Source organism: Gymnoscopelus microlampas (assembly GCF_963454915.1).
Source record: "Gymnoscopelus microlampas genome assembly, chromosome: 11".
NCBI lineage: Eukaryota > Metazoa > Chordata > Actinopteri > Myctophiformes > Myctophidae > Gymnoscopelus > Gymnoscopelus microlampas.
In genome coordinates this window covers 9062507-9079924 of record NC_139948.1, presented here as the reverse complement: position 1 = coordinate 9079924, position 17418 = coordinate 9062507, and the positions used below count along the sequence as shown (strand labels likewise).

The following is a 17418-nucleotide window of genomic DNA, read 5'->3' as shown; positions in this document are numbered from 1 at the left end:
ATATCCTTAATAAAAATAATAGTAATACTTTTTTCTCCCTGTAAAGGGCACACAAGGTTCCCGCCCAACAGTGACGATTCAATATTACGTCACCGTAATCAATCACAGACAGAAAAGTAGCTTTCACAACAAGTGTTGGTAAAAGTAAAAGCCACGTTTATACCCAAAATACATCAAATGTCTGTCCCTATCCTTGATAAAGAGGCTCAGACACCACACGGCCATTTTAAGTCCTCACAAATCACATAAATCTCATCCGGTTCTGGCCTATCAGGACTCAGGAGACTCTTCTCCTTTGAGCTTATAGATTTTTGATAAGATGACCTTTCCATCTAAGAATATACTGGCTCCTGAGACGTTTAGCAGCTCATGCACCCTTGGAGTATGGCAGCCTTTTTGCCTTAATTTCTGTCTCTGCCATTATCATCTGAGCCAGCTTGTGAAGAATTCAAAGATCTGAGACTGACCTTATGTACAGTGGTTCTCTGTCAATGAACCCCAAAATGATATGTATTCGGGCGCGGACCCCCACCTGAAAAGGTTTTGTGCCAGGGAACCCCAGAAGAGAAGTTTTATGTAAAAAGAAATCTAAATTATTAAAAAATGTCTACACTTTTTCGATATAACAAAAAAAACTTAGGGGGCACGGTGGCGCAGTCGGTAGCGCTGTCGCCTCACAGCTAGAAGGTCCTGGGTTCGGGGACGCTGTCGGCACTGGGGGTCTCTATACTGCCTATAAAATGGGTTACAAAAATCGTGGGATAAAAATTTCGAGTTAAAAAAAAACGTAAATAGCAGATGTAGGCTACAAGCTCGCAGCGTGGCATGAAGTGACACGCTGTGAGCTTGTATATCTGCTATTTTTGAATATCCAACAGAAAAAGTGGTTAAAATGATTGTGACGCTACATTAACTACTTTTGATGGGAACCCTCTGGAACCCCCCCAAAGGACACCTGGGGGTCCCCGGATCCCACTTTGAGAACCACTGCTGTACAGTATCAGTCCATCTGATCAGAGACCAGCACACCATGAAGGATGAGGCCCTCTGTGATTGTTGCTGCTGCTGCTAAGCCAAGACAATAATCCAATAAATCATGCATGGTTCTCAAAGTGAGGTCTGGGGAATCCTGGGGGTCCTTGATGGGGTCCCCCAGCTAAATGATTGATATTAGTTAGGAACCAAATGGACCCTTACAGGTCCGTAACTCTGAGAGTGTACAAATAAACACAAAAATATACAATAAATACTGTTTGTCTAGTCTCGCTGGACCGACCTATTCAATATTTTTATTGGTACATGTTATAGCCTATATTTCTTTTGATTTCTCAACATTGTAGCAGTGATAACAACAATAACCAATAAATAAGTCATTTAGAATAGCAACAATAGTAAGGTAAATAGAATAGCCAGGTACGTGTACATATAAATTACATATACTGTAGCACCCTTTGAGGTGCTTGCAGGTGCTGTGTGTGTGCATATGGGTCCTACTTATAAAATAATATCCTTGTGTATGCGTGCACACTGCAGAGTTTGTGTGAGTATCTTTTCACATGTACAGTAGGCCTATGTACAACATGTGTACGTACATGTTTCTGTGGATATGTTTATGTGTGCAGTGTGTGCGGCGTGTGTTTAAATAACGAGGTAGGCGCATGAAGGGTGCGTACTGTATGTTTGGAGTTTCTTCTTTTTTGAAATATTTGACATGATTTCATCATGTAAGTCAATGGGCTCAGATTGGGCTGAAACCTGGCCCACATTTCCAGTCATGCCGTCATTAGACCCCATCTTGTTATTGTCATTTAGTATAGTTTTCACATCCTATAAATCCTATACAAGATAATCCTATAAATTCACAAAATCTCTGTGTGCGTATTGCATATGACCAGATCTAAAATATCTCCATATACGGAGTACCCTGATCATCAATAATGTCATAGCACTGACGTTACAGAGGGGCCTGGACTCCATATTTGGGCACGGCTGACACAGAACTCCAAATATGGGCATAAAAGGGACACGGACAAACAGGTAGAGCTCTACTGTAAGGAACACAGGCAGATACAGAGATCCCCATGAGGACATAAAAGGGACACAGGCAGACAGACAATGGTTAACCGGAGGGCATGAATTCCCATCGTTCCCAACGGGCATCGGCCTAGTTTTCTGAAATTCATCATTTCAGATCCATCATCCCGCTGTAGGCTACCTCCATATTTGGACAACGATGACATCATCAGAATGAGGTCATACGTATGACATCAGAGCTTCGCGTGATGTTTGTCCTGTTGCACCAATATAACCAGCAGCAAAAACCCATTGAATCCTTAATTCATGAGAATTCTGGGTATTGAATTTGTTTGTCAAACATACAGTAAGTGGCACTATGATTCCTCCAGTTACCGTGTCGCCGCTCATCAAGACGGCCAGATGGTCTGCCTTGTTCCTTGGCGTGTTGTATGGCAAACAGAGGTTCGAGTACCTGAAGCCCATTGCAGAGAAGGAGAGGGAGACTGAAGAGGCAGAGACGAAGGCCAGGGAGGAGCAGGAGCGGATCTACAAACAGCTGGCTGAAGCAAGTTCTGACACCATCCTGGAGTAAAACGTCTATGGATCCGATATCGCGTTCTTTCCACAAATAGAACAGAGAGCGAACGTTTGAGCGTAATGTATACATCCTTTGCAGACAGCATCAATAGTTCCGGGTCTTCTAACCTCAGCCAAGTGACTTCATTTGCAATGTAATTGCACAACGAGTAGACTTTGCTACGACTCATTGATATTTGTACAGGACCTAGTCATGATGTCATAAAATAAATAAAAGAAAATCTTCCTACTGGCCCCAAGGCCTCTAAACTTTGTTCTGGCAATCCGGAACTGAGCCGAGCAAAATAGTCAAATACATCATGACCAGCCAGCACAATGTCATGGCTAAGCACAGCAGTGCAACCTGTGGGCAGCCCCCGGCTTAATGCATGTCCTTTAGGGTCTGTCTGTCTGTCTGTCTGTCTGTCTGCCTGCCTGCCTGCCTGCCTGCCTGCCTGCCTGCCTGCCTGCCTGCCTGCCTGCCTGCCTGTCTGTCCGTCCATCAGGAGTTTCCATCAAACTTGGTGGTGGGCATGAACAGTGGCCTGCCCCCCAAGAAATGGTTTCGCGTCAAAAAGGTCAAGGTCACAAAGAAGGTCAAGGTCAGAAATGAGAACGGCCGAGTGGATTTTCATCCGACTTGGTGTATTCTGCCCCGAAGACATGATGCACTTTTGGGTGTAAAGGTCAAAGCCAAGGGCAGATAGGAGAAAATAATGATGTATTTACTGTACGAGCAGTTTTATTTGCCAATCATACAGGTACTGAAATATTGGCGAGGCATGTAAAGTACGTTGGAGAGCCTTATTGTCAATAGCAGCCAGAGCGTGGGATACCATCCCCGTTTCGCAGTGCACTGCATAGGAGATGGATTGCTGAGGTGCAGCGCAACATCTTCTATCAGCTCCCAGTACTTACCGCACGGTTTGTCACACCCAAGTCGTGCTACTCAGCTGAGTTGGCTGTGCCTGGAATCGAACCCACAACCTTGAGTTCAGGAGGCGAGTGCTCTACCGACTTAGCTGCCCGGACACTAATGTCTTTAAGAATGTGCACCGACAGCAGGACAATTACAAAAAGATACTGGGTTTCAAAGAAACAGAAGAAGAAAAACAAGATAAAGATAGAGACAAGAATACAAAGTACAGGAATAGACTGGCCAGGCTGACTATGGTCCATTACATCAGTGGTTCTCAAAGTGAGGTCCTTGTGGGGGGTTCCAGGAGGTCATCTGCAAAACTAGTTAAAGCTGCACTACAGTAGGCCTATGTAACTTTCCTCTTCTACCCCGGATTTGAACTTGTTTTCCTGCGCAAGTGCTGACATTTGTATTGAGCTGAACCTGCCTGCTTGCTCAGGGGATAACTTGAAACTTTACCATCAGGTCAAAATGTGTGTCAGATCCTGTGTCTAGGTGATACATGACCTTTGACACAATCTAAATGTCTCAATAGAAGAGCAGGGAGACTAAATACAATCGCAGGTGTATAAGTCCAGTGACAACTGGAAGAGCAGAACGTCCCCTTGAAGTACCCTCCATTCTTATACAGGTATACCACACAGCTGAGCTGCTAGGAGGTAACATCTACATCTGGGGAGGAGTTACTTACAAAAAGGAGTACTGCAATGTGCTTTATGCATTTGCAACTCTGACACTCTGCCACCATCATTGGGACAAAGATGTTTGTATTTGGGGGCCTAGGGGACCAAGACGCTGACTACAACAACATCAGAGTGTTTGACAGAGACACCAACTGCTGGTTGAGCACACCTTCTGCACAGCTTCTTTCAGAGGGACGCTGGGGTCATTCAGCTTTTGTCTACAATGGTGAGCTGTACATATTTGGCGGTTACAACTGGAATCTGGACCGCACCTTCAATGATCTGTGTAAATTCAATCCAGGGACCTTCTCCTGGAAGAAGGTTGAGCCCAAGGGGCCAGGTTTCAACCAAAGTGACTCCAGGGACACCAGCCAGGAAGAAGACGGGTCAGTTTAACCACTTAAACCCTCTAGTCTTAGTGAAACGGACTTGAGTTGTATTCACATTTACATTTATATGGTGTGGTATTTGTTGATAACCATCCTGCCGTCTGCGCCATATATGTTATCTTAAAAACCACCGACTTACAGGTTTTAATGCACTATACTAATTGCCAACAACGCCATATTGTAAAGATAGTTTGATGTTCCAGAGATGTGAATGGATGGTGAAGAATGGATGAGACATCACTCCAGCAGTGAGGTTACTTCTTCCAGTTTATTTCATCATAGTACAGACAGAGTACAACAGCTTTCTGTGGAGACCCTGAGGTCCCCACAGGCGACCCTTCGGCCTCTGACACACACACCCTCAAGCCTACAAAACACCCCATCTTATAGCATGTGGCCACATACAAAAAAGAGGAGGTACATTTGAAATGTTAATGTCTGTATCTGGAGAGGTGATTGCATCAGTCTTTGATCCACTTGCAAATCTACAATTCGGGTGTGCCAGGATGGAGACCTTGTGACTCCATGTTAAACAAAAGGCAATGCTAATTTAGCCTACCCCCACACAGCCAGGCTGGAGCCCACAAATGGTCTGAATCCACTCTTCTGTCTGCAGCCCAAAGTAGACCTGCAATCCTATAAATGTGTATCTTATGTTATGAAATATACTACAATGGTTTGTTTTGTAAAGCCCTACACAGTCTGGCACCACCCTATACCTATATATCTGACCTAATCCAGCTGACCAGATGCTTTTAAAAGTCCCTCGCCCACAACTGAAGCTAAAAGGCGGCCGTGCCTTTTCGGTCGCAGCGCCGAATATGTGGAACAATATGCCACTAGCCGATAGGACTGCATCCTCTCTGGCCATTTTTAAATCCAGACTAAAGACACACATGTCCCACTGCCTCCATCGAGTAAATCTTGGACTTTTTTCTTGTGCTTTCTTAAACCTCCATTTTCTCCTTCATTGTTCTCTGTTTATAACGTCATTTTTATTATGTATTGTTGGAAAAGAAATTGTCCAGCAGTTTGAGAGATAGTAATAGCAAAGAGAGATAGTATAATAGCAAAAAGCAATGGTTTCTGTCATGGCCCCTTCTCTATACATAAAGATGATTAATAATTGAAAAATATAGCTGCAAGCAGCAATATGGGGGCCAAGGAATGTGATAGGCAATATGCAATATTTCATAGAAACAGAATAGATTGAACTTGAAACAAATTTCAAACTTGTGACACAAATTATGTTATCATGACAAAAGTTTGAAAATGTTTTACTTAATCTTTCTAGACAACAAAGATAGATTGTAGTATTCTAATTAGGTTGTATCAGTTCCACAGATAAATACTGTGATAAATACTGTGAAAACAGCAGATCTACATGCTCAAAGGCGTTGTGAGCTTGTAGATCGTCTATTTTCAAAATCTTTGCCTTGTATTATTTGACAATTTGGACAACGTTTGACTATTTTTTACAGTATAGTTTGGCAAATACTGTTGGTGCAGTGATGGTCTTATTTCTTTCTTTTTGAGGTATACCACGGACCTCCACCTGAAAAGAGTTTGTGCTAGGTACACCCATAAGAGAAGGTTTGAGTTAAAACATTTCTAAACGATTCCAAATGTGTTTTATTTTCTTCTTTTTTTGTCTTTCTATTTTTCAAACAGCAGATTTCCAGGCTCACAACAAAATTGCGAAGCTTATGTGGGCTATTTTCAAATATCCGATGCAAATATAGGTAAAGTGGTTAAACCACTGATGCTATAACAACACATTTTGCATGGGGACCCCCTGGAACCACCTCAAGGACTAACCGGGGTCCCCGGACCTCACTTTGAGATCCACAGCTGTAAAAGTATCCTGCTTACTTCACGCTTGATGAGGGCAACACAAAAACTACTCCCACGATATTTGCGAGGCATTTTACCGTCGCTCCCCTGATCGCCATAATTACCGTTATGACGGCAATTATCATCATCATTTACCAGGCAGCTGCCTCCGTCTTGCCTCATTTATATTTAGTCGCGCGTCGGTGTCGAGCACCAAAAACAGCCGATCTACAGGCTCACAACGCATCGCAGCGCGATGCGTTGTGAGCTTGTAGATCTGCTGTTTCCGGTGCGCGGCTATGAGTATAACTCAGCCTTTACCGTCAGGCCTGCAGTGGAGCGGACTTGTCACCTCTGTCTGTGGGGACAATGTAACCACACAGGCACACACACACACACACACACTCTTATATTGAGGGCACGGCCCATTGTCTATGGTGCAATGGAGCTTCGGTGCTTCTTGTTAAGAAGTTACTCACATGGATCAGTACCTGCAGAAAAGTGCTGCGTTTCCTAATCATTCTCCTCTTGATTGAGAAAGGTTGTGGCTTGCAAAAAAAAAAAAAAGAGAGAGAGAGAGAGAGAGAGAGAGAGAGAAAGAGAGCGAGAGCGAGAGAAAGAAGATTTCTATCCAAAGCAACTTTAAGGTTGTTATTTTTGCCAAAGTATATATTTTGCCAAAGTACCCCAATCCGGCTTTGAGATCTCAAGATTAAAGCAGCACTATGTAACTTTCCTCTTCTACCCCGGATTTGAACATGTTTCCTGCTTAAGTGCTGACATTTTTACCATAGCTAATAGAGCCGACCTGCTTGCTCAGGTTCTCTGCACAGCTGCCATTTTGGAGAGAAAGTGGGCCTCTTCTTACTTCCTTCACATGTGTTACTAATGAAGGCTCTGTTCCATTCTGATCAAACAGAGTCAGGGTACTGATATTGTGCATGCTGGCTCACTGGAAAGATTCTGCTATACCAGTGGGTCTCAAAGTGTGGTCCAGGGACCCTCGTGGTACTTTGAGGGGGTTCCACATGGCCCCTCATGGGGTGCGTAACTCTGAGAGTGTACAAATGGAACCAAATAGTCCAGGGTCCATTTGGTTCCATTTATACACTGTCAGAGTTATGGGGGTCCTTGAATTTATAAGGTTTGAGAACTAACTGTGCTACACTAAATGGAACGGAGCCTTCATTAGTATCATTGGTAACACCTGTGAAGGAAGTCAGGAAGAGGCCCAATTTCTTTCAAATATAGCTACCGTGCATAGAGCCCAATGTCTCAATAGACGAGCAGGGAGACAAAATACAACCATCCCAATTGTGTAAGTTATATTGTATTAACATACCCTACCATACAGATTGGACAAAATGACATTCATTCATTTAAAAAGTTACATAGTGAGGTTTCATTCGTCAGCCTTTTACACAGTGGTGGAAAATTGTACTCTCAATTATTACTTAAGAGATGTCTACTTGTGATCAGCCAGAATGCAACTGGTGAACAGGCACATCAATAGACACCCGGGATGCATTGATATGCCAGATCTGACCAGGTTTATACACACTCTGTAAAAAATATATATAAGTGAAATATATGTAAAGTTTGGCTTCACATCCAATCACAACTTGCAATGTGTTGGTTTACTGTGTTTCTGGCAATTTTATGTAATCACATGGAAAGCACTTGGTGTTAGGGAAGCAACATAATATGTTTTGCCTAATACATTACGATGTTGTTATGTACAATGACACACTATAAACACAATATAGCAAGCACTTGTTCCTTCAGCACACCAGGTTTAATTGTTCTGAATTAATTTGGAACAATCATGACATGTAGCCTACAATCGAGGGTTGTATTGGAACTTTAACGGTCTATATATTTCAACGGTTATCAACGTGGTTTATTGTACTTTTCAAATCTGAGATGGTTTGAGGTGAAATATGTATGGTAACTTCAGCAATCATGTGTTATTCTCTAATAGCCCACCACCACCAGGGTTTAGACCGACAATGCATGTTATGTGAGAGACATATTTAATACGCACTCTTATATTATTGGCAATGTGTACACATTATGTAAGACTGTACAACAATGACAACAGTTCTGTAGAGCATCAGTCCAGACTAAAGAAGGTCGCTACTCAAGTGAGATAAATGAAGGTCAAAATGATATATTTTTGACAGAACTGACAGAACTCATTTCACTTTGAGCATGAAGCTCTCAGATGGCTCCCCTTCCTTGATTTCCCCTAAATTAGTCCATGTATACATGTGTGTAACTTTAATATTCCAAAATGTTCTTCTGGAAACAAAATATGACCATGTTAATCCTCAAAAGCAAGTTATTTTGGGGTCAAATGATTCCAGTTGTTCACACACCAGGGCCACTAGTAGGAGAGCTTAACCCCATTTTTTTACATTATTGAAACGAAGCGGATAAAAGCGCCACATTTTTTATGAGGCTTCTTTAGGACCTACTGATGGATTCTAGCCTTGGGTACCAAACTTTATTTTGAAAAGTATCCATACAATTATCCATATCAATATCCATTAAAAAAAACAGGCCGATTCACTTTTTGGCCTATAACTCTTGAACCGTAGGTCATAGGACAAAAAGTTTTTTTTTCCCTGGACTCCTTGGATCATGACGCAACTTCCCATATAGGTCCCGCCCCTTTTCCGATTTAAAAATTTTACGCCATTTTGCGTTATTTTCAAAACACACATTTTGCTATTACTCCTACAAATGTTGTCCAACTCATACAAATCAGCACACACTGTGTCTTTGGTCATGTGGAGAAGGAGAAGTGACGAGCTAATTGATTGCAGGGGAGTTGGCTGCCAAGCGCATTTAAATGCAGGTGTACACATTTTAGAAGCCAATCGTAGCCAATCTGAGGGGAATATGATAAATCGGACTGATACATCTACATCACATGACCAAAGACACAGTGTGTGCCGATTTGTGTGAATTTTGGATTTAATAAAATTAAATTGGATTTAATTTAATTGAAATCGGAAAAGGGGCGGGACCTATAAGATAAGTTGTGTCGTGATCCAAGGAAATATATTTTTGATTCTATGACCTACGGTTCAAGAGTTATAGGCCAAAAAGTGAATCGGCCTGTTTTTTTTAATGGATATTGATATGGATAATTGTATGGATACTTTTCAAAATAAAGTTTGGTACCCAAGGCTAGAATCCATCAGTAGGTCCTAAAGAAGCCTCATAAAAAAATTGGCGCTTTTATCCGCTTCGTTTCGATTATCTTGTTAAGCTCTCCTACTAACCGGGTGAGACAGTGACACATCATGTAATCAATGACCACATTTGCATGGATATAGCACATTTTCTATAGACAGCTAAGCATCATTCACAGGAAAACAATTATGTTGCAGTGTAGGTGTGAAGTGGGTGAGGGAGATATTTCTAAAGACCTTGTAATTCTAGAGAACAAAATATGTTTTCCAAATAAATGAATATGTTGTGATGTACAATGAAGACTATGAACAGAATATAGCAAGCTGTTATTCCTTCACCACACCAGGTTGTATTGTTCTGAAGGAATTTGGAGCAATTGTGTAAACTAGGAACTTGAAATGCCTATCCATCTTAATGGCTCTGCTTGAAGAGCCAGGTTGAGATGAGAGAGACTCATCCACACAAGGACATGACTAGAGTTGTTAATTGTAAATGTAAATGCAAGCAGGACAACAGTGGTTAGTAGTGATGACCGTTACAGAAAAAGGTGAAATTAGATGTATATTTTACTTCACATATCAGAGATAGTTTGAGGTGAACTATTTATGTAATGTGTTTATGGTAACTTAATCCATCACAATATATTCATAAAGCAGCCCACCACCACCAGGGTTTAGAACATAGACAGAATCAGAACCATTGACAACTTTTGACAGAAAAATAAAAATGAACCTTGACAATAAAACTCTAATTTGGTCAGCTGTTGCACCTTGACCTCTCACCATGACACAATGGTTAACAAGCAGAACATTGTAAATCCCATCTTAAGACCTGACTCTGATGAGAAAATTATTTCCTATTCACCAATATATTTATTAATGAATGAATATAACATTGTTGAAGTCTGAAGATACTGATTGTCTGTTTACTGTACATGCATTTCATAATATAGCCTATGCATTTATACATACAGGGTGTCATATTAATATATTTTATATTAATCTTATCTTATCTTAAGACATGAAGATCCACAAAGGGATGCTCTTGGTTCTCTTGTAATAGAAAGTCAACGGTTTCTGGAAGGATGCATGGATGGAGCATGTCTGGGGGAGGTGGGAGGGGCGGAGCATGTAGAATCATGTTAGGTTGTGATTGGTGGAGAGATGGTTGTAATTGTTCTCTTTGTCCAATCATTCAAATCAGTTACTGGTTCCACCCACAGGCTGTCTAGTATAAGAAGAGTTTGTAGTTGTAATTTAATCCACAAGTCTTCCAGGATATCAATCATTTCTGATCAGATCTGACTGTGGATTCCAGAATTCAGTTGAAGATGAACTCTCTCAACCCAACCAGGGACAGTTCTGATGAACAGGAGGGACCCAAAGAAAATGGTATGTTACTTTCTCTTTCTACTTTTAATTCCTCTGCTCTGTCGTACTTTACTTTTATAAAGTTTTACACAAAGCAGTCTCACTACCCAATATTATACTTTGTGTCTCAAACTTATACTCTTTGTTTCATTCATATTGTACTCTAGTATTCCCACCTCTCAACCATATGTCCTTTGTCTTTCTGCAATCCAGAGTTGAATCATCAGTCTGGCCTCCCTGTGTTACCAGCAGTGGGTGAACAAAGAAGCTTGGCTAAACCAAAACGACATTGTTGTGATCAGTGTGGACAACATTTCAGTTTCATGTACCAACTTAAAAGGCACCAAAGAATTCACACTGGAGAGAAACCTTATGGATGTGATCAGTGTGGACAACACTTCTCTGAAATGGGCAGTCTTAAACAACACAGAAGAATTCACACTGGAGAGAAACCCTATGGATGTGAACAGTGTGGACAACACTTCTCTAAAATGTCTGGCCTTAAATCACACCAGATGATTCACACTGGAGAGAAACCCTATGGCTGTGAACAGTGTGGACAACACTTCTCTCAAATGGCCCACCTTAAAACACACCAGCTAATTCACACTGGAGAGAAACCCTATGGATGTGATCAGTGTGGACAAAACTTCTCTGTAATGGCCATCCTTAAATCACACCAGAGAATTCACACTGGAGAGAAACCCTATAGCTGTGAACAGTGTGGACAACGCTTCTCTAATTTGAGCAACCTTAAAAGACACAGACAAATTCACACTGGAGAGAAACCCTATGGATGTGATCAGTGTGGACAACACTTCTCTCAAATGGCCAGCCTTAAATCACACCAGAAAATTCACACTGGAGAGAAACCCTATAGCTGTGAACATTGTGGACACCACTTCTCTCAATTGTCCAACCTTAAACGACACCAGATGATTCACACTGGAGAGAAACCCTATTGCTGTGAACAGTGTGGACAACACTTCTCTCAATTGTCCAGCCTTAAACGACACCAGAGAATTCACACTGGAGGTAAACCCTACCCTACCCAACTGTGACCAGTGTGGGAGCAACTTTACGACACAATCTTTGTTAAATAGACGCCAGCGAATTCACACACGCATGCACACACACACATCAATGAAAAATGATTGTGAACAGTGTGACAGGCGCTTCATTAGAAAGGTTCAGAAACATGCAACATGATGAGCCATTGTTGTTCTTTAAAGTAGTTGTTGTGTGCTGTGTACTGAGCTGTTAGGAACCTATTACATTTATATTAGCATTGCCGTTATAGATGTTTGGAGACTAGTGTGTTAACACTGTGCAAGAGAAAGCTACTCACCTTGTCCTTGTAGTGGTGGCGAATGGCAGAATTAACTAAATAGTGGTTTTCAAGAGCCAAGAAGGTTGAAGCCAGTTACTACAAATGGCTTTATATATGTTAATCTGACTTTGTGTATATTCCTGATTGCTGCTATAGATACCATACATGTCTTAAATAGGTTTAGCATACCTGCTTTTGTAACTGTACTTATTGGCTATTGTTTCCTTGTATTTACATAATGGATTGTTTTTTTTTTACTCCATTACACCTAGTTGTTATATTGGATTGTTGTGTTATCATTGTCTTTGCTGAACATATCCCATCAATTCACGTATTGTACTAAGTGAGTGACAAATAAAAGCTTCTTGATTGATTCTTGGTTTCATTTCCCCTCCTTTTTTCTTGTATTCTACATGTCCTGCTGCCATTTACATGTTACATGAACAACTATCCCTGTCCTCATGTGTGAGAGTCTCTCTCTACGTCCTCTTGTTATTCATTTCTCTATGGAAACCTCATTTGCACATGATTGCTCCAAATTCCTTCAGTACAACAGAACCAGGTATAAAGCAGCTTTGGTGAAGAAACAATTGGTTGTTATATTCTGTCTAGGTGTGATTGTACATCACATGATCTTAATGTAATTTTTAATGTAGTTTTCTGTTTTTCGCCTATTTTTCTCCACAGCCATTTCGAGCAGCAGAACATTGTACATTTAGAAAATAAGTAATAATAACTTAGAAATGGTTTGTTAATGCCTTGGGCTACAATAAAGATGCAACACATGATTTATGAAGTCTTAATACATGTTTAAGAGGTGTCCTATACACCAAAAATAACTCAATATATACCACTTTAAAAAACATTTCAAATGTATATCTTACACATTAAATAACAATATTTAATAGTATAAATAATGTTTAAATGTTCTACAATGTTATTATATATTATTTGATAATCATTTACTAATGTATATAAATAGTTTGTCTACGATTAGTTATGTATCTACAAATAGCTTATACATATGATATAACATCAGTTATAAATTATTTAATAATCATTTACAGATGTCAACAAACAGGTTGTTAATGCATGATTAGTTAATTGTCTACAAACTGCTTATACATGTTTATAAATGTTTTATAACGGGTATTGTATTGTAAAGTGCTACCGACATCTCTTAAACATGTATTAAGACTTCATAAATCTGTTAAATCTACCAAAGTGGTTAAGTGAGACATACTGTGACATCTTTGCTTTGCTGTATGTTTATAGTCTGACTTATCATGATCATAGCTTTGATCAGTTCAAACAAAGAGGTGTCAAACATGTTCACCCTTCTTTCCCCCTCTGAGAGGGGAGGTGATTGTGGTCCTCTTTGAGGCCATTTACATCTGTATTAAGAGATGTCTACTTGTGATCAGCCAGAATGCAACTGGTGAACAGGCACATCTATAGACACCGGGATGCATTGATATGCCAGATCTGACCAGGTTTATACAAACTCTGTAAAAAAATATATATATATGTGAAATAAATGTAAAGATTGACTTCACATGCAATCACAACTTATGTGTATGGTAACTTCAGCAATCATGTGTCATTCTCTAATAGCCCACCACCACCAGGGTTTAGACCAGCAATGCATGTTATGTGAGAGACTTATTTAATATGCACTATTATATTATTGGCCATGTGTACACATTATGTAAGACAATGTTGTACAGTCGCTACTCAAGTGAAATAAATGAAGGTCAAAATGATATATTTTTGACAGAACTGACAGAACTCATTTCACTTTGAGCATGAAGCTCTCATGGCTCCCCTTCCTTGATTTCCCCTAAATTAGTCCATGTATACATGTGTGTAACTTTAATATTCCAAAATGTTCTTCTGGAAACAAAATATGACCATGTTAATCCTCAAAAGCCTGTTATTTTGGGGTCAAATGATTCCAGTTGTTCACACACCAGGGCCACCGGGGGAGACAGTGACCCATCATGTAATCAATGACCACATTTGCATGGATATAGCTCATTTTCTATAGGCAGCTAAGCAATCATTCACAGTAAAACAATTATGTTGCAGTGCAGGTGTGAAGTGGGTGAGGGAGATATTTCTAAAGACCTTGTAATTATAGAAAACAAAATGTTTTGCCAAATAAATGAAGATGCTGTGATGTACAATGAAGACTATGAGCAGAATATAGCAAGCTGTTATTCCTTCACCACACCAGGTTGTATTGTTCTGAAGGAATTTGGAGCAATTGTGTAAACTAGGAACTTGAATGGCCTATCCATCTTAATGACTCGAAGAGACAGATTGAGATGAGAGAGACTCATCCACACAAGGACATGACTAGAGTTGTTAATTGTAAATGTAAATGCAAGCAGGACAACAGTGGTTAGTAGTGATGACCGCTACAGAAAAAGGTGAAATTATATGTATATTTTACTTTACATATCAGAGATAGTTTGATGTGAACTATTTATGTAATGTGTCTATGGTAACTTCATTCATCACAATATATTCATAAAGTAGCCCACCACCACCGGGGTTTAGAACATAGACAGAATCAAAACCATTGACAACCTTTGACAGAAAAATAAAAATGAACCTTGACAATAAAACATCTAATTTGGTCAGCTGTTGCACCTTGACCTCTCACCATGACACAAGGGTTAATAAGCAGAACATTGTACATCCCATCTTAAGACCTGACTCTGATGAGAAAATGATTTCCTATTCACCAATATATGTATTAATGAATGAATATAACATTGTTGAAGTCTGAATATACTGATTGTCTGTTTACTGTACATGCATTTCCTAATATAGCCTATGCATTTACATACAGGGTGTCATATTCATATCTTTTATATGAATCTTATCTCATCTTAAGACATGAAGATTACAAAGCAATTCATCCACAAAGGGATGCTCTTGGTTCTTGTGAAGTCAACTTGGGAAATCCTCACTGGAACCAAAAGGGTTAAAAAGTCGGGCTGATTGACAGAGTGGCAGCTGTCTGAAATCATTCCCCAATCACTAATCAGCGTCGCTCAGAGGCGTGCTGGGACCAAAATTCAGCTCTGGGATTATCCGAAATTTTTCAATAAAAAAAAAAAAACATGCTGCAGTTGTTTTGGGTGGCCCACCGGCCGTCTGGCGGCCCGTAAATGGCGCGGCCGTTCTGGAATTTTCCCGAATTTCCCAGTGGCCAGCACGTCCCTGCCGTCGCTACACTATAAAGCACCACACCCAAAAGGAGCCTGTAAACCAAACCACAGTGGAAGAGAAGGGAGAAGGAGGAGAATCCTCCACACTCCTCCATTGTTATCAAACAAACAAATGTGCGTCCTGCAACAGCAACGTCGCGCAGAACATCAAGCAGCACTGGTGCAGCCATAAAAAAAGCTGGAGAGGCAGCCGGTGAGAGACGAACTGTTTGTTTGTTTAAGAGCCATAAAACTTGCCATTTGTAGCGCACGTTACAACGTGCGTTCTAGTTCAATGTCAATTGTTTGTTTGATGTCCTCAAGTTAAAGCAACATGATTGTTGTTTTAAAAACTAATGTGATTTGTTTATTGAGAAATGTAGATTGATAGAAACAGTTTAAATGCTGCTAAAATTCAGTCTATTATATTTGCATTTCATATGAGACTGCATTTGTTAAAAACTGTTTAAAAAAACGAATTCTTAAAAAGACACTAAGAAAGTAAAAACAATATTCACAAGTGTTAAAAAATATATGTAAAGCATTTATATTTTGCATTTATTTCATGTGCATTGTATTTACAGTAATTATGTTTTATTTTTCATTTAAGTTTTTTTCACCTATACCTTGCTATACCTTACAACCTTACAACTACACACTACCTGCATAAGCTGTACTGCAACAACAAAAACTAAAGTAAAGAAGAACTAAAAGGAAAACCAAAGTTGTGGTCATTGTATGAGTGAAACCCAGTTAAAACCTCCTATGGACTGTACCATCCCTTTCAAGCAGGGAAACTGCAAATATACCAAATAGCTTGACAGTTCTATTGTAATAGAAAGTCAACATTTTCTAGATGGATGCATGGATGGAGCATGTCTGGGGGAGGAGGGAGGGGCGGAGCATGTAGAATCATGTTAGGTTGTGATTGGTTGAGAGATGGTTGTAATTGTTCTCTTTGTCCAATCATTCACAGCAGTTACTGGTTCCACCCCCAGGCTCTCTAGTATAAGAAGAGTTTGTAGTTGTAATTGAATCCACAATCCCTCCAGGATATCAATCATTTCTGATCTGACTGTGGACTCCAGAATTCAGTTGAAGATGAACTCTCTCAACCCAACCAGGGACAGTTCTGCTGAACAGGAGGGACCCAAAGAAAATGGTATGTTACTTTCTCTTTCTACTTTTAATTCCTCTGCTCTGTCATACTTTACTTTTAAAGTTTTACACAAAGCAGTCTCACTACTTATCTCAATATTATACTTTGTGTTTCATTTCAATTTGACCTTGCTGTAGATTATTTCTGCTCTTTTTTGCTGCTTCTGTCTCTTTTGTTGTCTCAGCTTATTAATCACATATATATATATATATATATATATATATATATATATATATATATATATATATATACATATACATATACATATACATATACATATATATATATATATATATATATATATATATATATATATATATATATATATATTGCAACAAGCTGAGACACACACACACACACACACACACACACACACACACACACACACACACACACACACACACACACACACACACACACACACGCACACACAAGTTGTACATTTGTACTCTATTCCCACCTCTCAACCATATGTCTTTTGTCTTTCTGCAATCCAGAGTTGAATCATCAGTCTGGTCTCCCTGTGTTACCAGCAGTGGGTGAACAAAGAAGCTTGGCTAAACCAAAACGATACTGTTGTGATCAGTGTGGAAAACATTTCAGTTTCATGTCCGACCTTAAAAAACACCAGAGAATTCACACTGGAGAGAAACCTTATGGATGTGATCAGTGTGGACAACACTTCTCTAAAATGGGCAATCTTAAACAACACAGGAGAATTCAC

The 17418-nt window shown here is 39.9% G+C and overlaps 1 protein-coding gene across 1 annotated transcript; it reads left to right on the top strand.

The window, feature by feature from the left end:
- Positions 1-2392: 2392 nt before the first annotated feature.
- On the top strand, positions 2393-2608 carry LOC311054547 (ATP synthase subunit e, mitochondrial-like; the record flags this gene model as incomplete). The annotated part of the gene is made up of 1 exon (XM_084070558.1): positions 2393-2608. The coding sequence occupies one exon, from the start codon at positions 2393-2395 to the stop codon at positions 2606-2608; it is 216 nt and encodes a 71-aa protein (XP_083926684.1).
- Between the last annotated feature and the right edge of the window lie 14810 nt (positions 2609-17418).